Source organism: Sander lucioperca, chromosome 22 (assembly GCF_008315115.2).
Source record: "Sander lucioperca isolate FBNREF2018 chromosome 22, SLUC_FBN_1.2, whole genome shotgun sequence".
NCBI lineage: Eukaryota > Metazoa > Chordata > Actinopteri > Perciformes > Percidae > Sander > Sander lucioperca.
Genome location: NC_050194.1, coordinates 12,875,788 through 12,888,594, shown reverse-complemented (window position 1 = coordinate 12,888,594; position 12,807 = coordinate 12,875,788). Strand labels below are relative to the sequence as shown.

General features: G+C 42.4%; 1 protein-coding gene across 3 annotated transcripts in view; it reads left to right on the top strand.

The window, feature by feature from the left end:
* The window catches only part of LOC116061323 (ankyrin repeat and fibronectin type-III domain-containing protein 1), a 133,576-nt gene that overhangs the window by 8,625 nt on the left and 112,144 nt on the right, over positions 1 to 12,807 (top strand). Inside the window, exon 1 of one of the 3 annotated variants that reach the window (XM_035997676.1) lies at positions 9,781 to 10,607. The exons of the other annotated variants lie outside the window; for them this stretch is intronic. Within the exon in view, the coding sequence (XP_035853569.1) occupies positions 10,489 to 10,607 (119 nt within the window). The 5' untranslated portion in view covers positions 9,781 to 10,488. Of the gene's footprint in view, positions 1 to 9,780; positions 10,608 to 12,807 lie in introns of those variants that run through there. 3 annotated transcript variants of the gene reach the window in all.

The window sequence follows — 12,807 nt, the reverse complement described above, 5'->3', positions numbered from 1 at the left end:
ACAAAATTGGATGACATTTTTTTCATAACGTGATGAATTAAGTTTGGTCAGACATTTGAATAAACTATGGAGGAGTTGAACGTTTTCTTAAACTGTTATTGTGTTTTGGAGTTGGATTCTGAAATGTGTGCAAACTGATAGCCTGTAGTAGATGATTCATGTTCCCTTGGAGACAATAAAAGTGTCATCATCATCTTGCTGTCAGGGATTTCAGCAGTGCTGGATTTCATGTGACGGATGGAGCTGTTGTGTGGTCATGGTTAGGGTCATTCTGCACTGAATACTGAAGTAGCAGCCAAACCTTTACCTCGATGAGTCTTTTAAACTGACATGAAGTCCGTCTTTAGAGCTCCATCCAAGGTTTATATATCGCCGCCTTGGGCAACAAATAAATGAGATGGCCGTCGCGCAGCAGTGGAAGCTTTTAATAGCTCATTAATGTCCCTCTTTGTCTCTGCTCACATCAGAATCGTTTGTTTGGAACAGCTGTCCAGAGCAAATTTACCAGTTCCTTTTTCAAGGGATTGAATTACTTGCATCAAGGTTAAACTGGCAGAAATCTGATCATAGGGTCCCACTTTAGATTTATTCACACAGCCTATGAAGGAATCAGTGTAGGGAAATTGAGGTCCAGGCTATTTGAAGAGGTAATGGCCACGTTGTATTAGGGGACTGTACACAGTATTTAAAGGAAACCAGAGGCAGAAGGGCTGATGTTAAAAAGAAATACCTATTACCTGGAAAACCCCAGGGGTCACTGAATGTGGATGAAAGGGGATGAAAAGTGAAGTAATGTAAAGTACGTAAAGAAAAAGACTGTAAAGCTCACTTGGGGTGCCGGCCTGTGAGTAAGATGTCCCATAACTCTTGTCACAAATATCATTAGGTGAGTAAATAGATAAGAAGTGTACGACTTAAGGAGTAGCGATAATATGTTTATTCTTGATCTTCACTCTTACAAGCTGAGTGAATACTATCTGTCGCGGTGAGCAGGTAAGCAGAAAGGCCCTAATTGGTCATTTGGGGCTGAGCTGTCAGGCTGAGAGAATGCAGGGGCGCACAAACAAGTTGCCGCCACTGCCGCAGTTTGTATGGATTGTTTTTCTTTTAAAGATGATTCATGGATGCTCCAGCTTTCACGCCCCTCCTGTAGTCCTGCCAAATACACAGGCTCAGTGTGAAATGAACACAAGTAGCTGTCTGAGGGAACACTAAAGCTTCCTTGTCAAGGCACAGTTTTAGGATTTGTTTGGCCTCATGATACTGACATCAGACCAGTTGTTTTTGCTCTAGCTGGCCTGTTTGTTTGATCCATGTCAAAATTCAGTCCTTGAGGTGCCTATTTGTGTTACGTTCATGACTATGCTTTCATGCTGAGTGGATGGCTGCTGCATGCATTTGAGTTGAGAAGACAGAGATTATTTGCTGCCTAACATTGAGTGGCTGTCTGTTTGTGTGCTCATTTGTGTGTGTGTGTGTGTGTGTGTGTGTGTGTGTGTGTTTGTGTGTGACTGATTCTCCAAGGCTGTGTGAACAGCATAGCTGGAAGGTCTCATGTCTATGTCTGCAGATAGACATGATCTCAGTACACTGTCAAAACCTTCTACAAACACTCACATGTTCCTTCGGACTAACACATCATTGATCCTTTTTATTGTCATCGTGTTTTCCTGTTATCTCTTTGTCGTTATCATATCTTTTGGTGTGGTGCGTGGTGTGTTTAGTGTGTGTGTCACTAGCGTCGGAGGAATCTGAGCTTTGTTACAAGACACTCATCCAAAAGAGATTCTGATTGTGTTGTGTGTTGCGATCACGACTGGAGGAGCACTTATCACACGTCGTAAGACTCCTGCCTCCACATATACACACATGCACAGAAAAATACATACAGCAGCGGCAGCTTAATCACTCTTCAGACAAAGATGAAAATGACGAGTGACACACGGCGCAGTTCAAATCTAACTGAACTGCCGCATAATGAATCATGGAGGGCAATCGGCTGGAGCAAAAACAGAATCAGTGGTGGGCTTCCATCAAAACAGACTAGGTGTGTGTGTGTGTGTGTGTGTGTGTGTGTTAGGGTTAGGGTTGTGTCTCACTGGAGTATGGTAAAATTATCTTCTGAGATGTTTATGTGAGAGAAAAACAAAAGCAGCAGTGAACATATTTAATGGCTGTGTGAGTGTCAGTCGCTTGATTGAAAGGGAGAGAAATAAGAGAGAGATCTGTATTTTGGGGAAGGAATATGCGTCTGTTTACATAGAGCTACAGTTAACAAAATATTGGACTTCACTTTTTTAAATGTAGGGTTTGTCCCTCTTACCTTCTGATCTCTGTGATCGGACATCAGTATGGTTTTAACGTCAAGAAACGGTTTTACCTTGCACCCTAGATGTGATGATTCATGAGCAATTTTAGAGGCCAAAGGTTTTTTGGGAGGTGAAATGAGTTAATAAGAAGTTAAAAGTCAGCAGACAGTACTTACATTTCTTCATCTTTTACAGTGTTCAGTCCGGCCCTCAGGACCAGAAGCTCTCTAAATCACAGTATGTCAGACTGGCATTATGCAGACTGGGAGGGGCAAGGTGATAGAGGTTAGGTTATAGAGTGAGGGAGGAGGAGATGGATAGACAGGTAGGAAAAGATGTAGTTATAGAGAGAGAAAGAGAGCTAGAGAAAGAGAAAAATAGACATTTTGTTCCAAGTCCTCCAGGCAGAGCATTTCCATTTTCCTCTCTGAGGTTTATTAATGGCATTCCACTGTGCTGTGTGTATGTATGTGTGTGTGTGTGTGTGTGTGTGTGTGTGTGTGTGTGTGTGTGTGTGTGTGCGTGCAAAGCTTGCCTGTGTGTTTGTGTCTGTGCGCTAGCGGTGCTCTATTAAAAATACAGGCAAATGTTGAGTTTACATTGTTGCCATTTCAACAAAGGTTTTGAGGAACTTGTGAGCTCAAAGTGCAACATACACCGGAGCAAACAGATAAAATATGAACCGACGATTGAAAATACACAAAATGCCATATATAAATACAGAGAAGACAACAAGCTAAAAACATGTACATAAAGGGCCAAAGGTTCACTGCTCAAGAGTCGAACAGCCTCAGGGAATGTTCTTCTTTTGAACCTCTCACATGAAAAAGCAAAGATGTACCACCTCCCTGAGGGCATCTGCTCAAAGCGAGGAGATGCTGGATGAGAATCATCTCTAACATTATTCAGAGCCTTTCCTTCCTGGGAATGTGTATGCACATTTGTCTGTGCCCACACCTTTAAACAAAAAAAGCTTTCCTGTGAGCCATTACTGTGAGTAAGATGGGCTTTCACAGACATGGGCTCAGAGATGGTCAATCATGATTGTTAATAGCTCTGAAATAGCTCTGAAATATTCAGCTCTGAGTATGGTGACATACTGTATGTACGCCAATGTGTGATTATGCTTTATTCCACCAAAAGCTGAAAAGGAGACATATCGCATACATACATTAAGTTCTTCTTGGGATCTTCAAGAATTCAAAGTGGATTTAATTGCCATTTTCAGAGTTTGGCTTTTGGCTGTTTTGGCTTATCGTTGCAGGAGAAGTGCAGGTGTAACTAATAACATTAACGATGTGTGTGTTGTATGAGGTTGTCCCAATAGTGGCACAGTACCATGGATTGTTAATCCATTTCAGCTGTGTCTTTCTGCGCTGTGTAAAAGGCTTATTATTCTGAAGATTATTGTTTTCCAAAATACAACATTATTAACATCTGACAACAAATGTTGCTTAACTTTGACTTTAAGAGACAAAGTAACGTAAGTGCGTGACTACATGGTTAACCATTTGGAAGTACTGAATGAAAATCAGAATGCACTCCGACTCAGTGCTCAAATGCAAACAGGATTTCTAACATTGTCTCTGTATAATACAGTTGTTGTCAGGCTAGTCTATATCCATGACGTTCCACATCCGGGATTGCTCTCGTTCTTCGGATGCCACTCTTTTCGGATGTCCGCTACCTTCCGCTTTCTTTGTGCTGTAATTTTACTGTAAACTCTAATGAGGACTATGGTTATGATTGTTTTTGTTTTTTCTGGATTTACCCTGCAGAGATCTGAGGAGAAGTCCTCAGATCTCTGCAGGGTAAATCCAGACAGCTAGCTAGACGATCTGTCCAATCTGAGTTTTCTGTTGCACGACTAAAACAACTTTTGAACGTACACGTTCCACCAAAACAAGTTTCTTCCCGAGTCTACTTTGCAGCGGCACTGTGGTTCCGCTCGGTGCTTTCCACTGCCAAAGACGACTGTGATTGTTTTTGTTTTTTTTAGGCCTTTATTTGACAGGACAGCTGAAGACATGAAAGGAGAGAGAGGGGGGAATGACATGCAGCAAAGGGCCGCAGGTCGGAGTCGAACCTGGGCCCGCTGCGTCGAGGAATAAACCTCTATATATGGGCGCCCGCTCTACCAACTGAGCTATCCGGGCACCTGATTGTGATTGGTTTAAAGAAATGCCAATAAACCAGAGCACCTTTTTCTCCCATCCCGGAATGCTGTATGGACTAGCCAGACCCTCCTCCGCAGCGCTGTGGAGGAAGGTCTGACACTAGCTTTCAAGAGCGATGCCTCTCTTGTGTATTATGTGCACACATAAAAATGTATGTGAATGGGAAACTGTATGACTGAGACAGATTTTATGTCTCTGAAGTTTCCTCTTTGCTATTAATACAAAAGATGCAGAAGCAGGGACGTCAAGGCCCCGACACTGCAGCGAGAGATGGAGATAATCTTAAGGCTGCTTTGCAGGGCCCTTTACTGATGACTAATAAAGACTGTGGCTCATCCTCAGCATGTGGTGTATGTGAGTGTGTGTTTCTGATTCTAAAAAGGGTGATTATCATTCCATCACGATGTTAAAGATTCTTCCGGTGTGCTCCAAAATGATGGTGTTCCTTTTACTGTGGATAACAAAGATTGTGTGTGTGTGTGTGTGTGTGTGTGTGCGTGTGTGCGTGCGTGCGTGTGTGTGTGTGTTTGTGTGTGTGTGTGTGTGTGTGTGTGTGTGTGTGTGTGTGTGTGTGTGTGTGTGTGTGTGCGCCACAGTAATTACAGGAAGACCTTTCTTAAACTGTCTCTCACTTTCTTCATGGCTGTTTTCTCTCTATTCAAATGAGCTGGAGAGGAATGATGTGTCAAGGTGTCTGCAGTGAATAGTTATTGTCACTCTTCAGTGTCGATATTGATTTTACACTCATTGCACGAATTCTCCATGTATTCGTGCATGTAATAGCACGAATAGCCCGACAGATACAGGATTTTTGAGGATAATGCCAATATTGTTATTTAAGTTTTTCTTTTTTACATAAACGCATGACATAAGCAAACATTTTTGATAAAGATCCCCTAAACTTGATTATTTATACAAGTGTCCCCAAGTTATACTGAACATTTTACAGTGTAAAACTCATCGGTGCTTTAATGGTGACACTATTTCTATTGGCTTCTCTGTCCAGGCCGACACAAAGGTAAAACTACTCAGATAATGTTCGTGTTGTGCAAATGTTAAACTACGGTGGCCGACAGGGGCAAACGTATAAAACACTTGCCCACCACCAGAGGGACCCAGTTCAGCAGTGCCCTGGCAGTGTCTGTGTGTTGAATACTAGTAAGGCATCACGTTCTGCACTAGAAGCTCCAGTTCTGTGAAACTCCTGTCTGTCGAAAAAACACAAAAAACCACTGCTACCATGTGTAAAGAAGGGGTCAACAGAGCTGTCAGGAAAGACAGGGATTGTTGCACACACGGGGAACACACAATAACTAAATTGTGCTGTCTGTTAACAGTTTCATATTGTCCTGCCTCACCTCTGTGTTGATACAAATCTAATTCCTGTGGCAATACTCTGCTGGTCTAAAAGCTGAATGGAATGAGCTACCTCACACTGTTTGGCAGCTGACTTAATAAATAAGGCATGAATAGTTATTTATTCAAATATAAATCATGATTGAATCTTTCAGCATTTACATTAAAGGTCCGATATTATTGTCATTTTTAGGTTCATAATTGTATTTTGTGTTTCTACTAGAACATGTTTACATGCTTTAATGTAAAAATAACAACATTATTTTTCTCATACTGTCTGAATATCCCTGTATTCATAGCCTAGAAATCTAGACTCATTCTAGCGGCAGCAAATGTAATTTGCAGCCAGGGGGTCTAGCAACTCTCTGTTGGCTTGCGAGCTGGAAAAACCAAACTCTAGCCGGGCCAGTCACATCGTGTATAGAGTCGGTTGGCGGGCTTAACATAATGACGGCAGAGTTGAGACGGTTCCGTGTGAATTCCCTGCTACTTGAAAACAAAGAAGATGGCTGCTGCTGGTGAACAGCGGTCTTTCGAATCGGCTTTGGCCGCGACTCTAGAAGACTTGGAGTTAAGCTTTTCTTTGAGAAAAGAACAGGATGGCACTGAAGACATTCTTAAAAAAGGAAGATGTGTTCGGAGTATTGCCGACCGGATACGGCAAAAGTTTAATCTATCAACTAGCGTTGCTTTGGTTGGTTGTAGCCCTATCCTATTGGGTGCAGAGGGAATTTGAAAGACAACCGTTTATCCCGCCCCTCGGATTGAGCCCTGCCAATGGTGAGTTCCCAGACCCAACATCTTGATGTGGGTCTGGCTTGTCACGCTACTGTATTCACCCTTTTTTCTGAAACACTCCGTTTTAGCGCCTATCTTTAAGCCCTACTTCTGGAAATTGCCTAGTCTGCTCTGATTGGTCAGCATTTCCAGAGCTTCTGCAACTGCGCTCTCTAAGTGTCTGCACTGTCGTTGCAGCCAATGAATGACTGTAGCAGCACTTTCTACTAGGGCTGGACGATATGGAGAAAATCAAATATCACGATATTTTTGACCAAACACCTCGATGTCAATATTGCAACGATATTGTAAGGTTGACAATTGGTACTTTCACAAAATATCTTCCACATTTAGATTTTAGATAAATAACCATCATAATGTGGATATAATGTGGTTTAAGGCAAATAATAGAACAGCTAGAACAGTCTGGTAAATTCAGAAAATGACACCACTTTACTGTAATGCAGCCTTTGAAACCAGGAAAAGACTAAACTTACCATGTAACGATATTACAATTCTTCAAAATCTAAGACGATATCTAGTCTCATACCACGATATCGATATAATATTGAAATATTGCCCGGCCCTACTTTCTACCTTTATATAGTACTGAAGCCCTGACGGCTTGTTTAAAAGCACAGTTTCTGAAAATCTGAACATTTCTCAAGCCTCTCAAGTATTGTGTTCCCAAGTGGATGTTGCCAAAGTGAGGATGTTTTTGTGTTAATAGCACTATATGATTTATTCATCAGCCAACACTATTTTAGAGCCAAATGCAGTCTAAAGGCAAAAAGAAGCCCGAGCTGTGGTGGCAAATTCCCCTCAGAGCTGTTCGCTCCATTGCTGCCGTATCCTTTTTTTGTCAAGATTCACTCTCTTTCACTTTGATTGTGTCTTCCTCAATCTTCTGAACTCCAGCTCTCTCTGTCTCCCAACTCTTCCTTCTTTCTGTCTCTCTATCTCCCCAGCTATTCAAAACAGACAACCTCATTCATCAGCCAGAGTAGGAATATTCAAGTAGTATTTTAATTCATAAACATAGGCTGATTTTGTCCTAGGTATATGGAGTATATCTTTCTATCTGCCTTTCACTGCCTCTATTACAGCAGTGTTGTAGACAAAACAGCTATCTCAAGCATTTAGATTACGTTCCCCATATGGTTGAAGAAAAAGGAAAAACTAGGGTGCTGTTGATGCTGTCTGTATTCGTGTGCAGCAGCAAAGGACGTGCGTACATAATATCTGTTTTGCAAATGTGTATTCACCTGCTGTAACACTGCAGATTTATGGTAAAATAGTGTCAGCAAGGATGAGGAATGCAGAGGCTTTAAGAGTCATAAATATTACACTGTGTTCACCTAATTTTTCTATCTCTGTTTCTTTGGTATTCTCTGTGTCTCTCTCCCTGCTCTTTCTACCCAGGGACTCAACATATTAATATCCCTCCTGGGCAATATAGTCAGACCATCCTGCTTCTCAGATCAATAGGCGGTCGGGGGAGGGGTGGTGCAAATCATGACAGAGAGGTTGGGACTGAAGAGAATTTTCATCGAGAAGGAGAAAGATGGCAGAGGCGGATCGATAAGCTGAACTCTTTAGCGCAGGAACCTGCAAAGCACACCGAGCCCACACCTTTCACACAACATTAACTGCAGCGTGGGATCACAGCAGAGCCAACAGGCGCAGAAACACACACACACACACACACACACACACACACACACACACACACACACACACACACACACACACACACACACACACACACACAAATACACACTGACACATTCCTTTACAGGCATTGCTTCAAATTATTCTATTAATAGTAGAGAATTATTCTTTGTTTATGATTATTATTTCATTGTTTCTCCGTCTTCACAGTATCTGATCATTACTGCAGTGGGCAGCTGCCAATTGGAAACTACTAATTAGCATCTATTTTGATAATTGCTTATTCGTTTTCCAAGCAAAAGTGTCAACCATTAGATGGTTCCAGCTTCTCAAATAGGAGATTGTATAGTTTTGTAGTGTTTTGTATAATATCTATTTAGTGGGATTGTAGCAACTTTGATTGCTGCTGATCTGAGTGAACCTGGCTACTCCTTATGAGGTTGATAAAGTAGATGTGAGCTGACCAGTTATTGTACATGATCATTCCAGCAGTGTCTCAGATTAGTTCTGGTCATGGTGCCACCGAACCTGGATACTTTCCTCAAAGCTGTATTTTATTGTCAATGAATATAAGAATGGTAAAAATAAGATGAATACTGCAGTGGGAGGTTATAATATTTCTTGAAGTGTGGGTCCTGGCTGCTCTGATGAAAGTAGGAACAGACAACTAGAGGTGATGAAGAGGCAAATGGAGGATGCAACCGAGAGATTTAGCCTAGACATTGAAAGCAGAAAGAGAGATTAGAAGAAGACACCTATTCACACACACAGTGAGAACGAGACAGCAAAGAGACAGGAATGCCTGTATGTATGGTGTCTGGACACACACACACACACACACACACACACACACACACACACACACACACACACACACACACACACACACACACACACACACACACACACAGTGAGAACGAGACAGCAAAGAGACAGGAATGCCTGTATGTATGGTGTCTGGATGTGTGGGAGGAAGCCACACACACACACACACACACACACACACACACACACACACACACACACACACACACACACACACACACACACACACACACACACACACACTTCCTAACGAGCTCTTCACAAAGAGCCCTCCCTCAATACCTCCTTTCCCCTTTCCTTGTATACTTCCCTTCTTCTTCTCTTCCCTTGCTGCCTCCCATCCTTTTTATATTCTGAATGGATTTCAGACAGATACACAGGGGGCACCGTCCGGTCAATCTGGCCAAACCTCTATGCTTGCTTTTCATTATTGATGAAATTGGAGTTAAATAGAGTGACCCTTGTACACCACACACATAGACACAAGTAACCACACAGACAAATAAGCAGAGGAAGTTTTGATCGTGGAGCAGGTACACTTCAGGTTGAATGTGTGTGTGTGTGTGTGTGTGTGTGTGTGTGTGTGTGTGTGTGTGTGTGTGTGTGTGTGAGAGAGAGAGAGAGAGAGAGAGAGAGAGAGAGAGAGAGGAGGGAGGAACAGAAGAGAGAGATGGAGAGCCAGACAGTGATACACACAAAGCTCAATCATTACCACCTGCTCTCCCGCTTTGATCGTAGGTTTGTGTGTGTGTGCTCACCAAAAGCCCTAATGGTCGTGTGAAAGAATTCAAGCGCAACATAGACAATACGAGCTAAAAAAACAGAGAGAGACATAGAAAGAGAAAGAGGGGGGTGGGCTTAGATACAAGCATCATAGCAGCTCATATTCTCCCACCAGCTCTTCTCCAGCACACAAGAAGACCATCGGTGAGCTACCACCTCCCTCCCTCTCTCTCTCTCTCTCTCTCTCTCTTTCATTTTCTCTCTCCTTCTTGTTTGCTCTCCAGTGAGGGGGCAGTGCTCCTGCAATTACAAACGTTACTATTTCGAGAGAGTCAGTGTATGAGCTCCACGAGCCGTAGCAAGCGATCGAAAGAGGAGAGAGGCAGAGAAAGGCAGAGTGGTGTTTGGCTCGTTCTGCACATTAAGAGCCATGCACGAGAGGATGAGGGAGCGCAGGGAGACTCGGACCTGCGGCTGATGCCACGCCGCGCCGCCCAACCCAGGTATAGAAGCAGAAGAAGGCAGACAAGCCGGGAAGTCCTGTGACGAGGAGCTTTACAGAATAGAACCAGAAACATTTTTTTCTACTGATCAAAAGGAAAGAAGGCAAAAGGGGAGAGGGAGGTGGAGGTAAGCAGAGAGAGGAAAAGATGGCGAGTTTTGGGAAACTCACAGACTACTTTAATCGCCGTAAGTCTCAAGAGGAGCTGCGAGTGGGCAGGAGCACGCAGCGCAGTGGCAGTTACTGCTGCACTGTGGCAGAGGCCAGGTAACCTGTGTGTATGTCTGTGTGCGTCTGTCTCTGTGCACAGGTTTGTCAGGCTACATGAGGGCATGGCATACTTTGTCTCTGTGGCTGTAAACATACATCGTCATGCCCCTATGTGTTTTTCTTTGTGCAACAAAATGGGCTTGTTTACATGCTGTGTCTTTGGAAGATTATGGTATCGTTCTTCTTTGTACATCACACACTGTATCTCAGTGTTTTAGACACAATTGAATGATTTACTCATTAGATATTATTGATGTGAATATAACGTAAATAACATATGTATTAGAGGAAGTTAACATCGTTTAAAATAAAAGTCAATCTACATGCATGTGTCTGCACGCATATACAGTAGGTGTTTGTGTATATGTGTGTGTGTGCGCGCATGTAAACATGTGTATGTATGCATGCGTGAGCAGCCATTATGTTACAAAAGTGTAGTGGTGCAGTGGTGGTGTGCTGTCAGGCATGGTGCTGGCTACTATGGATTCTTCCAAATGACGCACCACTAAATAATGAGGCTTTTCTATAGATAGAGACGGAGTGGATAAAGTCGATATGCTGCATGTGATGTAGATGAGAAGGAGAGACAGGATACATTTGCACTGGGAGCTTCCCAGTAACAATCACAACTTGCTACTGTTGATTACTGAGAGACTCCAGCAGGGAATGTAGGGTTTTCTGTAATTGCCTTGCTCAAGGGCAGATTGATAGATTTAGCATCCAGATGTTTCCCAGACAATCTTAATGCCGCAAGTCCACGATCACCTCTACTGCCACTCTGAGTCGAAATTACTGTTACTGAAGTGTGTGTGTGTGTGTGTGACAACATGATTAATCTTCTACCTCCATTTTTTAAATCACAGTCACCTCTGAGTAGGACTGTGCAAGGAGACAGCGTCTAATGTCCCTTTCACTGTTATTACCCAGTTAATTGTGTGTCACACAGAAGCTGTTCACACCCTTAAAACTTAATTTTCGTGGCTTTGCTAAGTTCTAACAACTTGTTGCGTTGTTTCACAGCGCTGCTATTAGGGTCTTAAATTCAGAAAGAGAATGTAATTTGCTAAACTTTGGAGGCAAGTTTAAAGTCCTGTGTTTCTCTTTTTCTGTCCTTCTAAAAAGAAAAGCTCTAAGCTTGAACAGCAATCCTGTTAAATTGCTTGTGAGGTGATGTTAAATTACATAACCAAGATATAAGTACAAATCAGAGTGCTAATGTGAAACCCTTCCACTACTAGACTTTGAAATAATGCCCTTCAAATTGCATATCATTCACTTTACAGCATAAGTGTTAACGTGGGTGGACATGTGATACAAAAAAAATCTCTTTGTATACCTGCCATCACAAATCCAGCATCTCTCTCATCCCCACAGTCTCTTTGTCTCTGTCTCTCCCACTCACTGTCTCTTTCTCACAAGCCACCCCCTTCCCACGCCCGTCCATCTCTTCCCATCTTTTCGCTCTGTCTTCAGTCTTGTGTTTTATTTTATCATTCTCTTTCTCTTTATATCGGCTCCTTTTCTCTCATGCCTGCTCTCTCTGTACTCTGACATCCACCGAGAAGGAGCTGGAGGGGTTTGGGGGCCTTCAGAGTTGCGACAGGTCTGTTTGTTGATGTGGGACCAGGACAGCTGAGCTCTACCTCCTCTGTTTTCTGACTGAATAGGAGCAGGAAGAAATATATTTATAACATTCCAGTATTGTCACCTGCCACTTTCTACTGACACTAATTAATGACCTTGCCTCTAAATTTAGATTTTGCCAAGAGCTCACACTGTACAGTACTTCTGCCCCCATTGGCCTTAAAGCCCTCACATTTCCTCTCATACAAGATTACATTGAGATATTCCTAACCTTTTAATTAGAACTTTAGCCAATATTAACCTTCACAGTTTTCTTTGTTGCAATAAAATGACACAATTCCACCTTAAATGCTATAGAAATACTAGTAAATACTGTATGTCAACTTGGAATTGCCATTATTTTTTCACAGCTTCATAAGACGTCGTGCTTTTCCATAACTTTGCTTTCAGCAGTCCGGCTGTGCTTATCTTTTCACATATTAAAATCCTTTTAGGTCTTTCAGATTTGCTGTGATGATTCTAATGTGGAATTTCTCCCGATTGGGCGTTCAAATTCACGTTTTATTAAGTTCCCTGCAAATTTATTTCGAAAAGAGACATTCTGTATTTTTAG